The sequence below is a fragment of the Gadus chalcogrammus genome, chromosome 17 (assembly GCF_026213295.1).
Source record: "Gadus chalcogrammus isolate NIFS_2021 chromosome 17, NIFS_Gcha_1.0, whole genome shotgun sequence".
NCBI lineage: Eukaryota > Metazoa > Chordata > Actinopteri > Gadiformes > Gadidae > Gadus > Gadus chalcogrammus.
In genome coordinates, this window is record NC_079428.1 from 9130911 (window position 1) to 9148884 (window position 17974).

At 39.2% G+C, this 17974-nt stretch overlaps 1 protein-coding gene and 1 long non-coding RNA gene across 2 annotated transcripts; both read right to left on the reverse strand.

The window, feature by feature from the left end:
* Nucleotides 1-741: 741 nt before the first annotated feature.
* Nucleotides 742-8597, reverse strand: LOC130369896 (up-regulator of cell proliferation-like). The gene is made up of 5 exons (XM_056575499.1): nucleotides 8289-8597; nucleotides 6254-6514; nucleotides 5042-5302; nucleotides 3839-4099; nucleotides 742-3575 (listed from the first exon to the last, which is right to left on the reverse strand). The coding sequence occupies exons 1-5, from the start codon at nucleotides 8581-8583 to the stop codon at nucleotides 829-831; spliced, it is 3825 nt and encodes a 1274-aa protein (XP_056431474.1). The 5' UTR covers nucleotides 8584-8597; the 3' UTR covers nucleotides 742-828.
* A 79-nt stretch (nucleotides 8598-8676) lies between these two features.
* On the reverse strand, nucleotides 8677-17692 carry LOC130369897 (uncharacterized). The gene is made up of 5 exons (XR_008892914.1): nucleotides 17675-17692; nucleotides 16971-17052; nucleotides 9811-9892; nucleotides 9341-9460; nucleotides 8677-8931 (listed from the first exon to the last, which is right to left on the reverse strand). It is a non-coding gene; the product is annotated as an uncharacterized LOC130369897 (long non-coding RNA).
* Nucleotides 17693-17974: the final 282 nt, after the last annotated feature.

Consider the following 17974-nt stretch of genomic DNA (forward strand, 5'->3'; position numbering starts at 1 on the left):
ACCTATCTTTGTCTCGATTGACACACTCAATTGGGTCATTTTCTGTTATGAAATCCTGGTGCATTTCTTCAAATTTTCTGGCTGCATAACTACAAATGTGTAATTTTAAGCTCACTGCATATTGGGTGTCTGTTTTCAGATCGACAAGTTTCGCATCAATGTGCTGCAAAATTTCCTGAACGTAATTGTCATGGTAATCTGTTTTCTCCTGCATTTTAACAGATACAAGTCTTTTGCAACTTGCTATAATTTCGTCAGCCTTTGCTTGTAACTCAACTTCATAATTAAAATTCAATTTTGAAAACTTTAACAATCTGCCACATTTCGCTTTGAAATCCCCATGTCCATGATCTTTAAGTGATACGTTAACTATCTGATTGGCATTACTACCCAATGAGGTTACATTAGTTCTCAGTTGAAAATGAACCTTACCATAGATACCATCAGTGGCGTGCATTACATTGTCACGGAGAGGATCTGTAGCTTTCTTCCACATCTGGTCAAAATCTTTTTCCAACTCTTCATCCGATTGCTTGATTTTACTTTTACGGCCTTCCTCTAGCAATCTAAGCACTTCTCCCTCCAAACGTTTTGTGGTGTTTTTCTTGACTTCCTCAACTTTTGCCATTCCCTCTTTATTTTCAGCCGCCATATTTACTTCTGATTTAAACAACCTTTCCAATTCGTTTCTTAGGAGTTTTGCACTTTGTATAAATTCTTCTCTGTATCTCTCAACTAGATGGACATGACTTTCTGTTTTGAAATATAGTTCTAGATTGACAATAAGTTGTTCTTCCCATTTAATTAGCTCTGAGCAGGCTTCAGTATTCAATTCCATGACAAGTTCTCTGATGTTGGATGCCTCAATTTGCCAGCAGCTGTTCCAAAATTTGAAATCTGTGTTTTTGCACTTGATTCCAATAAGTACATGTGCCTTTTGAATTCCCATTCCCATTTGTTGAATTCTGTGCATATTTTCATGTAAGCATCAGCCACCAGGCTATTTCTAAAGCTGAAAATGAAATTTTCATGTTTTATGGCATTCCATAGGCTTGTTGTCCACTTCAGAAATTCATCCATGCTGTAAGCAGGTGACTCGCAATCTTTCAACATTTGGATAATGTTTGTTTTCAGTTCATAAACTGCTTCACTGTAACCTGAATTGACTGGAGCCATTGGTGGGTTTCCATGCCATAGTCCAGGAATGTACCCGTTGCCAGTGTCTGGATCATATTCCATTACATCACGGAAGCTTTTGTTTTCCTCTTTTTTCTCAACTTTGGCAGCTGCCTGTGTCATCTCGTTCAACTGCTGTAACAGCAGGGTTCTGTCCCTTAGGGTATTGTCATGGGCTGATACATCCGATACGTTCTGATGAACAAACTGACATTTAGTTTTTTTGCCGACTTCTTTCATCCTGAGAAAGGCATGTACTACAATTTGTAGGATGTCTTTCATGTCTGTCATGTTCTCCATTGCAATATTTACTATTGTGATGTCACTTAACCCCACAACAATAGTTGCAAGCTCATTGTCATGCTCATAGCTATCCTCTAATTGTGCTAGCTCTAGCGATTTCAGGCCTTCCGTGTCAATAATGATCAAAAAATCACAGTTCATTTCTTTTGAGTACTCTTTGTTCACTCTGATGAGCAACATGAAAGCCCCTCTAGTACATCGGCCGCTGCTGACTGCAAACTGCACTCCAAACATGGTGTTCAGAAGAGTGGACTTTCCTGTGCTCTGAATCCCAAGAACTGTCACAACTCTTATCTTGCTTTCAGGATCTACCATTCTTCTCAGCTCAGAAAATATGTCCTTCACCCATGCCAAAGGAATGCTTGATGCTTCTCCTTCAACAAGCTCCAGTGGAAATCCATCAATGAGTAATTGGGCACACAACTTGGGGAGATGCATGAATTGTTGACGAAACAAATCAGATTCTGGAAGGGTGACTGTCGATTCATAGATTTGACACATTTCTCGAAAGTAGTTCTCAATGCCTAAAGAGCTGTTGGAAAGTTGTTGATCAATGATTTTAAGTTCTTCTTTGCTCGAATTCTTACTTTTGAGTTTATACTGCTCCCTGAGGTGTGATAAATGTTCTCGGGACAAGTTGTCAAGTTTAATTTGCATCCATTTTAAAAAATATGCCTGTTCAACAGCTGGACATGAGAGTGCATCGATGAAGCTGATCATATCCTTTGAATTGGCCAAATCTCTCTGCTGTCTCCGGAGTTGTATTTTCTGTTGGTTTAGGCTACATTTGTACTTTTCTATGTCTTCATCCCCAGCATTTGTAAGCCTACATTCCTCCCTCTCTAAATTGGTCAGTTCTTTCCATAGTGAGCCCTGCCGAGGAAGTTCTTTCTCTTTGTACTGTGCAGTGTTTTTTATTTTTGAGGTGATAGCTTCTGCATTTCCCTCAGCCGTCTGACAGTCTGAGGCTTTCTCATCCACCATTATTCCAAGCTCAATAGCAATGTCAGCCATTTGCACTATGCTTTTTTTTTTCTCCATTTTTTTTACAACATTTGTTACAACATTTTGGAGGGTTTTGGCAAAGTCAGCGTTGTTGACTTTATCTGTCTTGGTAATGATGTTGGTCTGTGGCAATCTTAATTCTTCTAGTACTTTTATGCACCTGTCGTGGTTGAAATTCTTGCTATCTACATTGACTATCAAGAAAATCTCAGTTTCGTGTTGTTTTTTGAGTAGTTTGATTTGGCTGTCAAAATTGTCAAGAAACACAAAAACTGCAGCAGACGTTTTGCATAAAAATGAATATTGCAATTCACAGAGAGAAATATCCCCTCGGAGATTAGCTACAGCTACTGGTTCATTGAAGATATCAATGTTTTTGTTACCACAGGGAAGATACCAACTAGTTTCCACCAGTCCATCTGCAATTTGCCTTGGAACATTACCACATTCCATGTTATGGTGAACAAAAGTGTTGTGGTACTGTTGGGGATTGCTCAATAGTGTATTCAGAATCTCTGACTTCGATAATGAACATTTACCCAGTCTCACAAAGGACACCATTGGAAGTTCAGGGACAACAATTGATTTTTCAATAAAGCTTTTGGTGTCCGAGAGTGCCTGAGGTCTGTACTTTTTAACAATTCCTCTCAAAGCCCAAAGCATGAGCGTTTGCTTCTGCGTGTCACAATCAGGAAGCAGTAGAGGCAACCCAAACTGACACATGGACATTTTTACTGCCATTTCCTGCTGAAGGAGGCCATTTGAGCACAAAAAGAGAGCAGTGATTATGTCTAATGGGTTCAGCGCTTTCCCTGACTTTCCATGGCCCAACATGGTGTAAAGATGTAAATCAGCATTGCCATGAGGAAGATCCTGCTCTGAATCACTGCCTGCAGAACACTTCACATTCCTAGCAGTCACATTGACCATCATTAACCTCTTGAGAAAGCACCATGGGAGATCTGAAAGACATTTAGCTGCTTCCTCTGTGACGGCCTTCTTGTCAATCTGTAGCACTCTGCTCAGTGAGAGCTTCTCCTTGTATTTCTCTGTTAAGCCAAGCTTTTCTAGAAAACACTCCAGTTCAGTTTCTGTGGATATAATAGTTCTAACCATTATTGTCCGTTCATTTTTTATAATAATTATAATAATAATGAAACATGTTTATTTACTATTATGAATGTCGTTAAATAAGGCCCCGGTAATAGTACTAGGGTGTGTAGGTATCTTATATTGCAAGTAAATAGCAATATAATAGTAGCTTAAAGCAGAGGGGAGAGTCTGACAACATTAGCAAAAAAGGTAGTATGAAATGTGTATGAAAAGGTTTTAGCAGTTTATGAGAATAACTCACCTGTGTGGGCAGATGTCGAGGCAGGCTGGCTGAGTCCTCCGCTTTTCAGCTGTGTTTTAATTTGGAAGTCATACTTGAGCCCTGGCTTCAGATCGGAGAATGTCACACTGTCTGAATCTGTTGTCTGCTCTCCGTGTGTCTCTGAACCACAGAAACAGGTCACAACATAACCCTCCACCTCACCAGCAAGTGTTAACCATGTTAGAGACACCGTACTACTGCTGACATGGGAAATTTGGACATTTCCTGGAGGAATGGCCTCTGTAAAAGATGAAAAACAAACTTAACTTTAAGAGGGGGATTGATCTAATTTCATGAAGTTTACCATTGCAGACGATGCAGATCCTGATTTGTATGCTTTAAGTCAGTAATCCTAATGACACTAAAAGTGTATTGCGTCCCAGACAAAAGGTCCCAGATGTCTACTTTAATTTGTGACTTGATTTTGCAAGAGTAGACAAGATGATAATGAGATTCCAATAGCTGTTAGGCCATAGCCCAGCCAAGAGTAATGATGTTAGTACCAGCATGTTGAACCTCTATTGAGCCAGAAGTAATTTTATATGGTTTATTTCTCTTTATATACCGTATGAATGTTGTTTATTAAGGCACCTAGTAATTGTGTGTGTAGCTATCTTTAATCGCCAGTAGATAGGAATAGAATTAGAGTTGTTTCGATACCATTTTTTTTCTTCCCGATACCAATTCTGATTCCTAAACTTGATTATCGGCCAATACCGAGTTTAAACCGATACAGCATCTAGCATTATTACTACTATGAGCACTTGTTTTTATTGAAGGGTTATTTTACGATGACAGCAATGCGTAATCGGTTGACCTACTGTCGACAAAATGTATATTCAGAATTACATCATTTACATTTTTTATCTATGATCATAATAATTCATTCATATTCTTGTCGATAAGCGTCCATCCTTTTTCCGACTAGGTTGCTCGAACGCACTTAGGTCGGAGATGACGAGTTTCCCCTTCTGACTTTCCACCTCCAACTTACAAATTATTATGAATGTTGTTTATTAAGGCCACCGGTAATAGTACTAGTGGGTGTAGGTATCTTATATTGCAAGTAAAACGGAATATAACGGGAGCTCAAAGTAGAGGGAAGAGTCTGAAAACAATAGGCAAAAAGAGTAGTATGAAACTTGCATGAAAAGGTTTTGGTAGCTTATCTGAATAACTCACCTGTGTGGGCAGATATCAAGGCAGGCTGGCTGAGTCCTCCGCTTTTCAGCTGTGTTTTAATTTGGAAGTCATACTTGAGCCCTGGCTTCAGATCGGAGAATGTCACACTGTCTGAATCTGTTGTCTGCTCTCCGTGTGTCTCTGAATCATAGAAACAGGTCACAACATAACCCTCCACCTCACCACCAGGTGTTTCCCAGGTAAGAGACACCGTACTACTGCTGACATGGGAAACTTGGACTTTCCCTGGAGGAACGGCCTCTGTAAAAGATTGAAAACAAACAAACATTTTGATGTAGCATGCTATCTACTGGTTGTATCAGTGTTTAACTTTAAGAGGGGAATTGATCTCATGTTATGAAGAATGTTTACCATTGCAGACCGATGCAGATCCTGATTTGCATGTTTTAAGTCAGTAATCCTAATGACACTAAAAGTGTAATGCGTCCCAGGCAAAAGGTCCCAGATGTCTACTTTAGTTTGTGACTTGATTTGCCAGAGTAGACAAGATGATAATGAGATTCCACTAGCTGTTAGGCCAGAGCCCAGCCAAGAGTAATGATGTTAGTGCCAGCATGATGAACCCCTATTGAGCCAGAAGTAATTTGTTATGGTTTATTTCCGTTCATTTACTGTATGAATGTTGTTTATTGCCAGTAGATAGGAATAGAATTAGAGTTGTTTCGATACCATTTTTTTTCTTCCCGATACCAATTCTGATTCCTAAACTTGATTATCGGCCAATACCGAGTATAAACCGATACAGCATCTAGCATTATTACTACTATGAACACTTGTTTTTATTGAAGGGTAATTTTACGATGACAGCAATGCATAGTCGGTTGACCTACTGTTGACAACATTTATATTCAGAATTAGATATTTTACATATATAATCTATGATCATAATAATTCATTCATATTCTTGTCGATAAGCATCCATCCTTTTTCCGACTCGGTTGCTCGAACGCACTTAGGTCGGAGATGACGAGTTTCCCCTTCTGACTTTCCACCTCCAACTTACAAATTATTATGAATGTTGTTTATTAAGGCCCCCGGTAATAGTACTAGTGGGTGTAGTTATCTTATATTGCAAGTAAAACGGAATATAACAGGAGCTCAAAGTAGAGGGGAGAGTCTGGTAACAATAGCCAAAAAGGGTAGTATGAAATTAGTATGGAATGGTTTTGGTAGCTTATCAGAATAACTCACCTGTGTGGGCAGATGTCGAGGCAGGCTGGCTGAGTCCTCCGCTTTTCAGCTGGGTTTTAATTTGGAAGTCATACTTGAGCCCTGGCTTCAGATCGGAGAATGTCACACTGTCTGAATCTGTTGTCTGCTCTCCGTGTGTCTCTGAATCACAGTAACAGGTCACAACATAACCCTCCACCTCACCACCAGGTGTTTCCCAGGTAAGAGACACCGTACTACTGCTGACATGGGAAACTTGGACATTTCCTGGAGGAAAGGCCTCTGTAAAAGATTGAAAAACAAACAAGCATCTACATGTAACACGCTAACTTCTGGTTGTATCAGTGTTTAACATTAAGAGGGGGATTGATCTCATGTTATGAAGAATGTTTACCATTGCAGACCGATGCAGATCCTGATTTGTATGTTTTAAGTCAGTAATTCTAATGAAACTAAAAGTGTAATGCGTCCCAGGCAAAAGGTCTGAGATGTCTACTTTAGTTTGTGACTTGATTTTGCAAGAGTAGACAAGATGATAATGAGATACCACTTGCTGTTAGGCCAGAGCCCAGCCAAGAGTAATGATGTTAGTACTAGTGTGGGTACCAGATTGACTCGGCTGCCAGATCGACTCGGGGGGGTCCTGCGCTTACAGATGACGTATCGACACTTGACGTATCGACACAAGCCAACGGACAAAACCTGGAAGGGTTGTTTATCAACAGGGCTCAATCATGGACATAAAAAGAAGACTCAATCCGTTTTGTTTTTGATTTCATTGAACGCAGCCCGTTCTTTCGCACAAACAAAACCATTGGAAACACTTATAAAAGCACTGATGAATGCATGTGTAACCCAGTTCCTGTTAGGGACTCTTATTCTGAAGGAGCAGAATGGAAGTGTCTCCGTGTGGGTCGCTGTTTTGACTCTGTGTTGTGAGCGCTGGAATTAAAGTGGATCGCCCCGTTCAGTGAATGGAGTTCACCGATTCTTCTTTTATATATTACCCAAGTATAGGCAACAATAAAACGCTTGGTTACACATATAATTTTATTTTCACATATGTTAAAGTAATTATCACCTACAAAACGAATTCTATATTGATGAAAGCCCCCCCCCCCTCTGCTAACGTTTATTAGCTCACGTTAGCCTTCAATCTAAAGCCACAAATCTTATTTGATCAATCTTTGAACATTCGATTATTATTCATAGATTAGAAAACAAAAGGAGATCGTTAACACTTGGGAATAAATGGGAATGAATGAAACGCGCATGCACATTTAAAAGACTGCGTTTACAGGAAGTGGGTCATTATTGCGCATCTAGGACCCCGAATCGATCTGGCAGCCAAGTCGATCTGGTACCCACACCAGCATGATGAACCTCTATTGAGCCAGAAGTAATTTTATATGGTTTATTTCTGTTTATTTACTGCATGAATGTTGTTTATTAAGGCACCTAGTAATTGTGTGAGTGTGTAGCTATCTTTAATTGCCAGTAGATAGGAATAGAATTAGAGTTGTTTCAATAGGCTACCATTTTATTTCTTCCCGATACCAATTCTGATTCCTGAACTTGATTATCGGCCAATACCGATAAACCGATACAGCATCTAGCATTATTACTACTATGAGCATTTGTTCTTATTGAAGGGTTATTTTACGATGACATTAATGCATAGTCGGTTGACTTACTGTCGACAAAATAAATTTTTCAGAATTAGATCATTTACATTTATAGTCTATGATCATAATAATTCATTCATATTCTTGTAGATAAGCATCCATCCTTTTTCCGACTCGGTTGCTCGAACACACTTAGGTCGGAGATGACGCGTTTCACCTTCTGACTTTCCACCTCCAACTTACAAACTATTATGAATGTTGTTTATTAAGGCCCCCGGTAATAGTACTAGTGGGTGTAGTTATCTTATATTGCAAGTAAAACTGAATATAACAGGAGCTCAAAGTATAGGGGAGAGTCTGGTAACAATTAGCAAAAAGGGTAGTATGAAATTTGTATGGAATGGTTTTGGTAGCTTATCAGAATAACTCACCTGTGTGGGCAGATATCAAGGCAGGCTGGCTGAGTCCTCCGCTTTTCAGCTGGGTTTTAATTTGGAAGTCATACTTGAGCCCTGGCTTCAGATCGGAGAATGTCACACTGTCTGAATCTGTTGTCTGCTCTCCGTGTGTCTCTGAATCATAGAAACAGGTCACAACATAGCCCCCCACCTCACCAGCAGGTGGTTCCCATGTAAGGGACACCGTACTACTGCTGACATGGGAAACTTGGACGTTTCCTGGAGGAATGGCCTCTGTAAAAGATTGAAAACAAACAAACATATTCATGTAGCATGCTACCTACTTGTTGTAACAGTGTTTAACTTGAAGAGGAGGATTTTTGGGGATTGATCTCTTGTTATTAAGCATATTTACCAGTGCAGACCGATACAGATGCCGATTTACTATGTTTTCCGTCAGTAATCCTAATGATACTGAAAGTGTATCGCGTCCCAGGCCAAAGGTCCCCGATGTCTACTTTGCAGGAATCTGTGATCTGGATAGTCTGTGACTTGATTTTGCAAGAGTAGAGAACGTGATAATGAGATTCCACTTGCTGTTCGTTTGGAGCCCAGCCAAGAGTAATGATGTGAGTGCCAGCATGATAAACCTCTAATGATCCAAAAGGTGGACTATCTGCAAATTAAAGATGCATGATAATTAGACCAGTTAGTTTCCTGAGTAAGTGAAATGTGTTTCACTTGAATGGCGGCCTTGCATTAAATGGCCAAAACGTATTAATGTTACATTTTCAAATCAGTCAAATAGGAGCTCTCAAAATACATACTATGGAGATGAACAAGTCAGATGCTAACCGAACAAAAGAAAACGTTATCAGCTTTTTATTAAAATAATGCACACTTTCTTTCAATGACTTAGAACGGTGTCTGGTCTTTCTGAATCCAACCTCATTGAACACCTACAGGCCGTTAGAGGAAATACATGTTAGTCGCTTAGCCCGGGGCTTAACAAAGATTAAGGACTCGGTACTGCCGCTTGGTGTGTACTGGACCAGAATCATAGCATGTTACATTCTTAACCCTACCATTAAGATGATAGTTGCAGAGATCAGGATTGGTTACGTCGCCTGGCAAGATTTCATTAAGATACTCCATTTGCGTCTGCTCCAAGTCAGGATCTTCACGCAAACCCTCCTGTTTTGTTTCTGTGGACATAGGAATAGTTTAGATTAACTATTATTTGTGAGCCTTACTTTGAGCCTCGGTAGAATATTTAGAACAAACAAACATTCATGTAGCATGCTACCTTCTGGTTGTATCAGTGTTGAATTTTATTAAACAATTACATTGATCTAATGTTAAGAAGCATGTTTACTCTTGCTGCAGAATGACAGGCCTATAGATGTTTCATTGCTATGTTTTCTATCATCAATCCTTATGATACTAAAGGTTTACTCTGTTGATGGAGGGAGCATGGGTTATCAGTAAAACAAAACGTATAAGTAAGCTTGTGTCTATATACTTGACAGAATCATATTATGTCCTTTAACCTTACCGTTAAGAAGATCATTGGGTGTATGTTCTCTACTGGAATGGCCTGACGCCTCAGAAAGTGAATCAGCAGCATCGGGGAGGTCCTTCAGTTTAAACAAGAGCGAACAAAAATAATCCATTCAGTACAATAACTTTGTGTGGCATATGAACATTAAAAAATAACTGACTCTGACTCTACCATTCAGGGCCAGGCACATATTGTCCAAATATCTATCATATCGAAAAATGCTTCCGGAGACTAACTTTTTTTAGTCAAAGGTGTATGAGTGTTTGTATGAAATGAATAATAAAGAATATATCAGTGATCAATCATACAAATTGATGAAAACGGCTGTCTGAATAAACTGGTTGGTAAATGTTGCGTTAACTCAACCAACTTTTGTGTGTTAAGACAAGACAAGATAAGTTAAGTTTGTAAGGAATGCCATTAGTGCAAATAGAATCGTACAAATGTTGCGTTAACATGACTGAATTTTGCGTTAATGCAACAAAAATTCACATGTGAACACGTCATGTCTCATTTTGACACGTTAACATGCAACTGCCCTGCCACAGCCAACGGGTTATTCCATTCTTATCTTATGGGGGGTTAGAAACATTACAGCTTAAAGCTGGTGATGTATCTTTCCTTGCCAAATCTGCTTGGAATGTTTCCTCATCGTCCGATGTTGGTCGTCTAATGCAATCCCTAAATGCACGTTTCATAAGACCGAAAGCTCTGGAACGCTTCAAAAGGTTCCTGTAACATTCACTGTACCTTTCTAAACAACTCTGGTTTACATTTCATACACATAATTTATTTGACGGTAGACCTAGGTGCTTAAAACGAGTGTGTAGTACGTGCGTAGACGCCCACATCAGTAATTGATGCACAACGTGCTCCCTTGCGTTGTTGTTTGATATCATTGCCAGAACCTCATCATGAATATGTAAGATATATCATTGCCAACATCAGAAAATACACATTAACGTGTCAATTTTAGAGGTTGTATCAGCGATGCTAGGCCGAAACATAAATGATCACATTCATCTGATCTTTCCTCACGATCCGCTTGCTGCCCTCCCCATAAGCAGGCCATCACAAATACATGTCTCTGTAGGCAGCCTATGCTCAGAGATCGTACACAAAAAAAAATGGTACTAAGAACCAAAATAAATAGTATTCCAAGTCCAACCAATCACTGACAAGGGGTGGGTATTGTGGGGTTTTGCGCTACATTCATGATAGTTTTTACTGGATGTGTCACGTTAAAATTGTACCGGGGGCGAAAATTGTACCGGCCTACGTCATCGTTTGTTTACATCCTGACAGCCTGCCCGGCAACAGACGACGCGATGCAGAAAACATGTTTCCAAACGACGAAATAACATAATACAGATAGCGGATCGCTATCTGTATTATGATAGATAGCGATAACACTTGTTTTTACTTTATATTTGTATTTTATGTAATTGTTTAATCGAAACAATAAAAGAATTTGCCCGCGAAACGGGCGATCGCGTCAAATGACGCGTCAATTCACGTAGGAAGGTTCTTGAACATTCTAGACTATGAAACCTGCTTAAAACACTCAGTTTACTAGCTAAATTCGATTAAACAATTCAATACAATACAAATATAAAGTAAAAACAAGTGTTATCTAGCGATCCGTTATCTCTATTATGTTTCAAGAACCCTCCTACGTCATTTGACGCGATCGCCCGTTTCGCGGGCAAAACATTTGTCATTTGACGCGATCGCCCGTTTCGCGGGCAAAACATTTGTCATTTGACGCGATCGCCCGTTTTGCGGGCAAATTTTTTTATTGTTTCAATTAAACAATTAAATACAATACAAATATAAAGTAAAAACAAGTGTTATCGCTATCTGCTATTCGTCTGTTGCCGGGCAGGTTGTCAGGATGTAAACAAACGATGACGTAGGCCGGTACAATTTTCGCCCTCGGTACAATTTTAACGTGACAGCTGCACGAAAAAAACCTATGGTTTACTAGTGACACGTATGAACATGGCGGAACATGAACGTTTTACTCAGTATAAAAGAATCAACCATCATATCACATACTTTACTATTGATTGACGTTGTAACCGTCTGTTGGCATTGACTTTGCTCAGTTGTAAATGTTGTGTACTGGTAAAGCAGCTCTAGATAAGGGCAAGTGATGCCTTCCATACAGTGGCAATACTGTATGTGCTTCTCATAAATAAAAGCAAAAGGATAGTAGGTAAGAGGCATCAAGGAAATAAAGGCATGCAAACTTGAAACTGATCCTATATTTAGTTTCTGTTTAGTTATGACTGTTTTCATAACTAAAAAAAAACGGATAAAAAAAAACCCTGCTTGAGGAACTTTTAGATTCCCAACGCAGTGCACATGAACGGCCGCTGTCGGGAACACTCGTAAGCGTGAGCGTCATCACTGGCGAGCCGTCTCGTTATCACCAGGACGATGAACGCGCCTGTACAAACAGAAGTGACATCACCCAACATTGCTGATACAACCTTTAAGTTAAGGGGACATTTTTAAGACATTATTTGCCCTAATTGCCTTCCATACCATTATGCCTTTTTAAGGTGTATTTTCCCCAGACGTTTTTTGTCCCCAATGGCTTTCCATACGAGACATTTCAATACACGATTCCAGTTTGGACTTGTTAACAAGTATAACTTGGTTATGTTGACAACATGTATGTATTTCAGTTGTAAAGTAAAATAAACACACCAAACATTTCAGTCAGGTGAGGAAACAGATGTTAAATCATCGTCACGTTAAGACGCAACCTATGTTCTAACTGCAATTGGCTAAATATTTATCAACACAATTATCAATATTTGGACAAAACTTGTGGAGTCTGTTTTCTTTTAGTTGCCGAAGTAGTTGAGTTTAATAAATATTTGACTTCTGAGAATTGCCCTTTGTTAAATTATTTACAAATGTAATACTTTTTCGGCCTATTTGATATTTCCTTTGACTATATAATCTTTTCCAAATAGTCAAATGGCCGACGTATGGGTTAACATTGCATTAGTCAGGGATGTAATGGGCATTGGACGCGTGGTAACGCCGTTAGCCCACTTATTGGAGCTATCTGTATATCATTTATTATACTTTTTTAAATGTTGTTTCTTTTACAATTTTAAAATTAAGATGTTATTGCCAATGGTAATAACAAGTAGGCCTACACACATTAAAGGTTGGGTATGGGATTTGGGAAACGCCAGCAGATTTTGAAAATATACAACTCAAATGGTCCTACCCCCTCTCCTTCAACGCTGACTCTGACTCCACCCATTCCAAGCACGAAGGGGTCGCGCCAGGGTCCGACATCCTCCGTGGAGGTTTGTCCATGGCCATCCTGGTTGATCCTGCCAGTAGCATATGCTTGTCTCAAAGTTTAAGCCATGCATGTATGAGTCGCTGGGGAGGGGGAATGCAGTACGACCGTTTGATTGACGTACTTACTGTTCAATGCAACTCGGTGGCTCTGGAAATCATTGGCTGGAGTTTTTCGAGCCCTGCCCGTTCCACAGATGATTGACTTGTTTAATTTTCATGTCAGTACCTCTAACTCAGTGGCTGTAAGTGGGTTATGATAAGGATTTCAAGTAATTTTGCAAAAATGGCCAAAAAAGCGAATTCCATACCCAACCTTCAAGCAAACCTCTCCAATAGTGTCTTCTTTGTCATAAAAAAAGGCCCATAGAGCGTAACAGTGACTGACTGAGTTTTAAGACTGGAACCAAGCCAATTATCCGTCAAGTTGGTTGTAACTAGAGCTGTCCCAGACGATTATTTTTTTAAAGGATTAATCAAACGATTATTTTTTCAGTTACAGATTATTTCATATTATAAATATAGCATAAATCCACATGATTGTTGTTGTTATGCTATTTGATAACACAGTATACTATGAAGTAAACACACACTACTTGTAGTGTTTACTACTTAGAACTGGTTGATAGATCGTGGAATTTCGACAGTCAACAGCTAGACTAGAACTACATAACATGACAAAAGTTCTCTTACTACTTGTTGCTAGATCGTGGAATTTCGACGGTCAACAGCTAGACTAGAACTACATAACATGACAAAAGTTCTCTTTTCACCAGAGTATAAAATCCGAACCCGACAAAGTTTATTCATAATATTGTAATGACCACGGAAGAGGCAGTGAATGAAGTGATTAGACAGCTTATAAGATACCTAATAAACCGTTGGAACACGCAAGACCGGTCACCATAGCAACGCTGGTAAACCATCCCTCGGAGCTCGGCTTTTGGTTGAGTTTTATACCATATAGGTCTTGCTGAAGGCATTTAATTGTCCAAAATATTATTAATAAATATTCGAATATATTCAAATATTAATATTAATAAACAAACAAACTTTTATCTTTGGTTTACTACTGCGACTGCTTGACAAACGAACATTCCAGGGCGGGGCAGGGGGGAAATCAACAGAACTTACGGTGTTTTGCTGCCATCCTGAACCAGAGCTCCAGGATGTTTTCGTTTTAAATGCTTGTGCATTGCTGATGTACTGCTGTGATACGCCAAAGTAAATTAGCATAGTCTGCAAACAACCGCCTTGTTGGGAGCGTTGAGGGTGAAAAATTCCCACACTTTTTAACACCGTAGACGTGTTTTTTTTTGCTGTTTGAGCCTCTGTGCTCCCGCTACTGCTTGCCGCTGCCATTGTTATGAATGAACAGCACTAGTTAGCGATTAATCGCATTAATGTCATAGTTAACTCACGATTAATCGCAAATCTTTTTTCTATAAAAAAAATTAACGCCGCTAAAATTGGTTTGCGTTAACGCCGTATATAATGCGTTTAACTGACAGCACTACTTCTAACCCATAGATATACAGTATATAGAACACTAGATGTCTCGTCCGCGCTGCTGGCCAATGGAATTCGAACGTCGGCACTGGTGGCAATCTTGCTACAGTCAGCTGCTCACCCATAACATTGTGTTGGCAGTGGTACACGTATTTTTTAAATAACCATAACTTGCTCAATTTTCAAACGATTTTCAAATGGTTTGGTTTGTTATAAATGTCAGAGATGTAGTTATGACACTACATAAGTAAATTGGATATTGTTCTAAAATAGGTACAAGATTTTTGTAAGAAACTAAACAGTTTGTAAATCCGTCAAGATTTCAGCGAGATAAGAGTATTAGCGTTTGTGCAGATCACTGACTGACCACCAAAAAGCTTACCTGTGGTAAGATGGCCGCCTGTGATGATGTTATAGACGCCTCCGAATACTCATACTTGACTGCTGTATAGTAGGCATTTTGTAGTACGTCACAAATATAGAGTGTCTAAATGCTCAGTACGCATTGTGTAGTAGGCTAAATGTTTCCGAAAGCGTACTACCGCCACAGTATACAACGGTAGGTCACTACGCTATTCCACAATTCAGCCGGAGTCTGGTAACCGAAGAAGAAATACGCCGCAGTGAAAGAAAAAAATAAATCTGTAAATTATCGCAGGTTTAATTTGCCAGCATCTGATGTGCAGCTCACAGAGGGGAAACACGGAATGTCCCAACATCCGGTGGCGTTTCGGTGGTGTTCGGAAGCGTTCGGAGGTGTATAGCTGTAGAACGTACTAAATTAACAAGCCAAAATACCCACAATCCTTTGCGTTCACATGCTGTGCGGGGTATTTAAAAATTGCGTCTGGAGAGCAGTACATATTGCTTTACACAAGTACATTTTTTGAATGTTTTCAGAAATATTTTGTGCCGTATTACTTTTTATAGATTAATCATGCAAATGCAAAAAAATAACCTATGTGATTTTTTTCAAACGTTTTTGCAACGTAATGATAATAATAAGGTAATATTTTGCATGGATTGATTTGTTTTAATAAGTAAGTAGCTGGTATTTAAACAAACTACTGTCGCCAATGACAATTTCAACAATTAAAATATTTACCACAGGCGCAGTATTAAAAAGCGGAAGCGCTTCCACACTAGCAAGTCGTTCCAAACTCTGAACTACCAGGATAAGATGTATTAGTATATGCTACACATGAACCTCCTAAGATGGCGCAATTTGATTGGTTTGATATCTCGGGATATTTGCCAATATCCAATGATTGAGATCTTAAACTTGGGATATTGCATGACGGTCGTCTCGTCACGCTAATAAAAACAAATAAACCGCTAATAAAAAACAAATAAATAAATCGGCAAAAGGTGTCATCTTGTTTATTTTTGGAGTGTTCACGTGTAGTAGGCCTATATACCGTCATTAAATTGCTTCACATAAATATATGAATACTAAGTTGCATCAATAATTGTTTTTTGTACAACAATGTAATGTGACCCAGTGACTCCAAACTAGAATCCAATTGTATTCCTAAACTGGACACATATAACACACCTCTTTTTATGGTATTTTACTATTAAAAGAGGTGGGTTTTATGTGTCCAGTTTAGTAATAGCCTAAATTGGATACTGTTTTTTTCATCTGAGAACCCAACAGCCATGTTTTCATACCCAAAATGTTTGATCAATAACAGACGTTTACATTAGAAAGGAGCTGTTCTTGACGCTGCTGTTCCTGCAGTGGTGGCTGAAGACCAGAAGCTCCGTTCATGTCCAATGTGACGTTCTGTTTGCCCGGCCACGCTGCGTACCAAAGCACTGGCATTGCATTTCTGGCAATGCATGTGTTGATTTATCGAATACATGTGTGTGTACACTCACAAGCTCATATTAAAACTTGAAAATGCATTTCCTGCAGATAATGTGGTGCTGTAGTGCACTCACACGCACCGTGCACACGCTGTGTGCGCATTTCAGTTGTACCGCATTTTCTGCAGGAAATCCATTTTCTAGTTTTAATATGAGATTGTAAGCTCTGAATTTAATCGCCTTTTTCATTTTAAGTACAATTCCCACATGATTGTGTATTTCTACTGAAATGTGTTTGTGTGTGTGCGTGTGCGTGTGTGTGTGTGTGCACTGGTCCACTGCTATTGGGGAGTGTGGAGGAGGCTTTTATTCTGAAAATCCTCCATTGAGAATAAAAGAGGTGGTATAGGGAGTAGGCTTTCATTCTGAAAGTTCTCCACTGGGAATAAATGTGGTGGTATGTGCAGGGTGGAGCAGACTTTTATTCTGAAAGGTATGCGTTCTCTTACCCCTCTGCTTGACCAGGGCCACCATCTGCTCATACTGCTGCCGTACTTCTGTGCCGCTTCAGCTGGCTTGGCAGGCAGGTTACTGTGACACACACACACACACACACACACACACACACACACACACACACACACACACACACACACACACACACACACACACACACACACACACACACACACACACACACACACACACACACTGAAATTCAACCATTTCAAACCATTTCAGCTCAGTTATTCTATATTTTATTTCAAATGTATTCAAACTGTATCACTTATTAGGTATTTCTTTAACTCTTAAACTATATTTGTTTACAATCTTTTTTTTTTAAATGGTGGTATGTTTACATTGTTTAGGCCTACTCCATTTATTTTTAAATCTTTTCACTATATTTAGGCCTAAGCCATTCAACATTTCTTTAGTCTTAAATTATGTGGCTTATAAATATATTTTCAACCTCACTTTGCAATACAGCACTCACCGCATGTTCTGCAGGAAATATATTTTCAAGATTTAATATGAGATTGTGAGCGCTGAATTTAATCGCCTTTTTGTTTTAAGTATTTCCCACATGATGTGTATTTTACATTAAAAAAAAAGGTGAGGTCCAATCATAGCAAACTAAAGCAGTGGCGAAACTAGACCTTTTTTGGGTGGGCTGAAGGTAAACTATCGAAAATGAATTGGTTGGTTACTATACCTCTTCGTTCATGCTGTCAATTCCAACTGATTCTTCAGCCCTTTTCCGATTGAAAAGGAAACAAAAGTGATCAAAATATGACAAAATACAAAATCAAAGATATACTCACACACAGAATCAGTCCCACATGGGTTTAGCCTATTTGCCTAGTTTTCTGTTAGTCAAATAGGCCAACTAATGCATAGCTGGTGCAAGTATTGGCCAGCTTTCAATATATTCTATAATTTAGTTCTTCCTTCATCGTAGGCCCTACAAGAGGCATTTTTAAACTTCCGACCAAACTCACGTGATTGAAGCGTC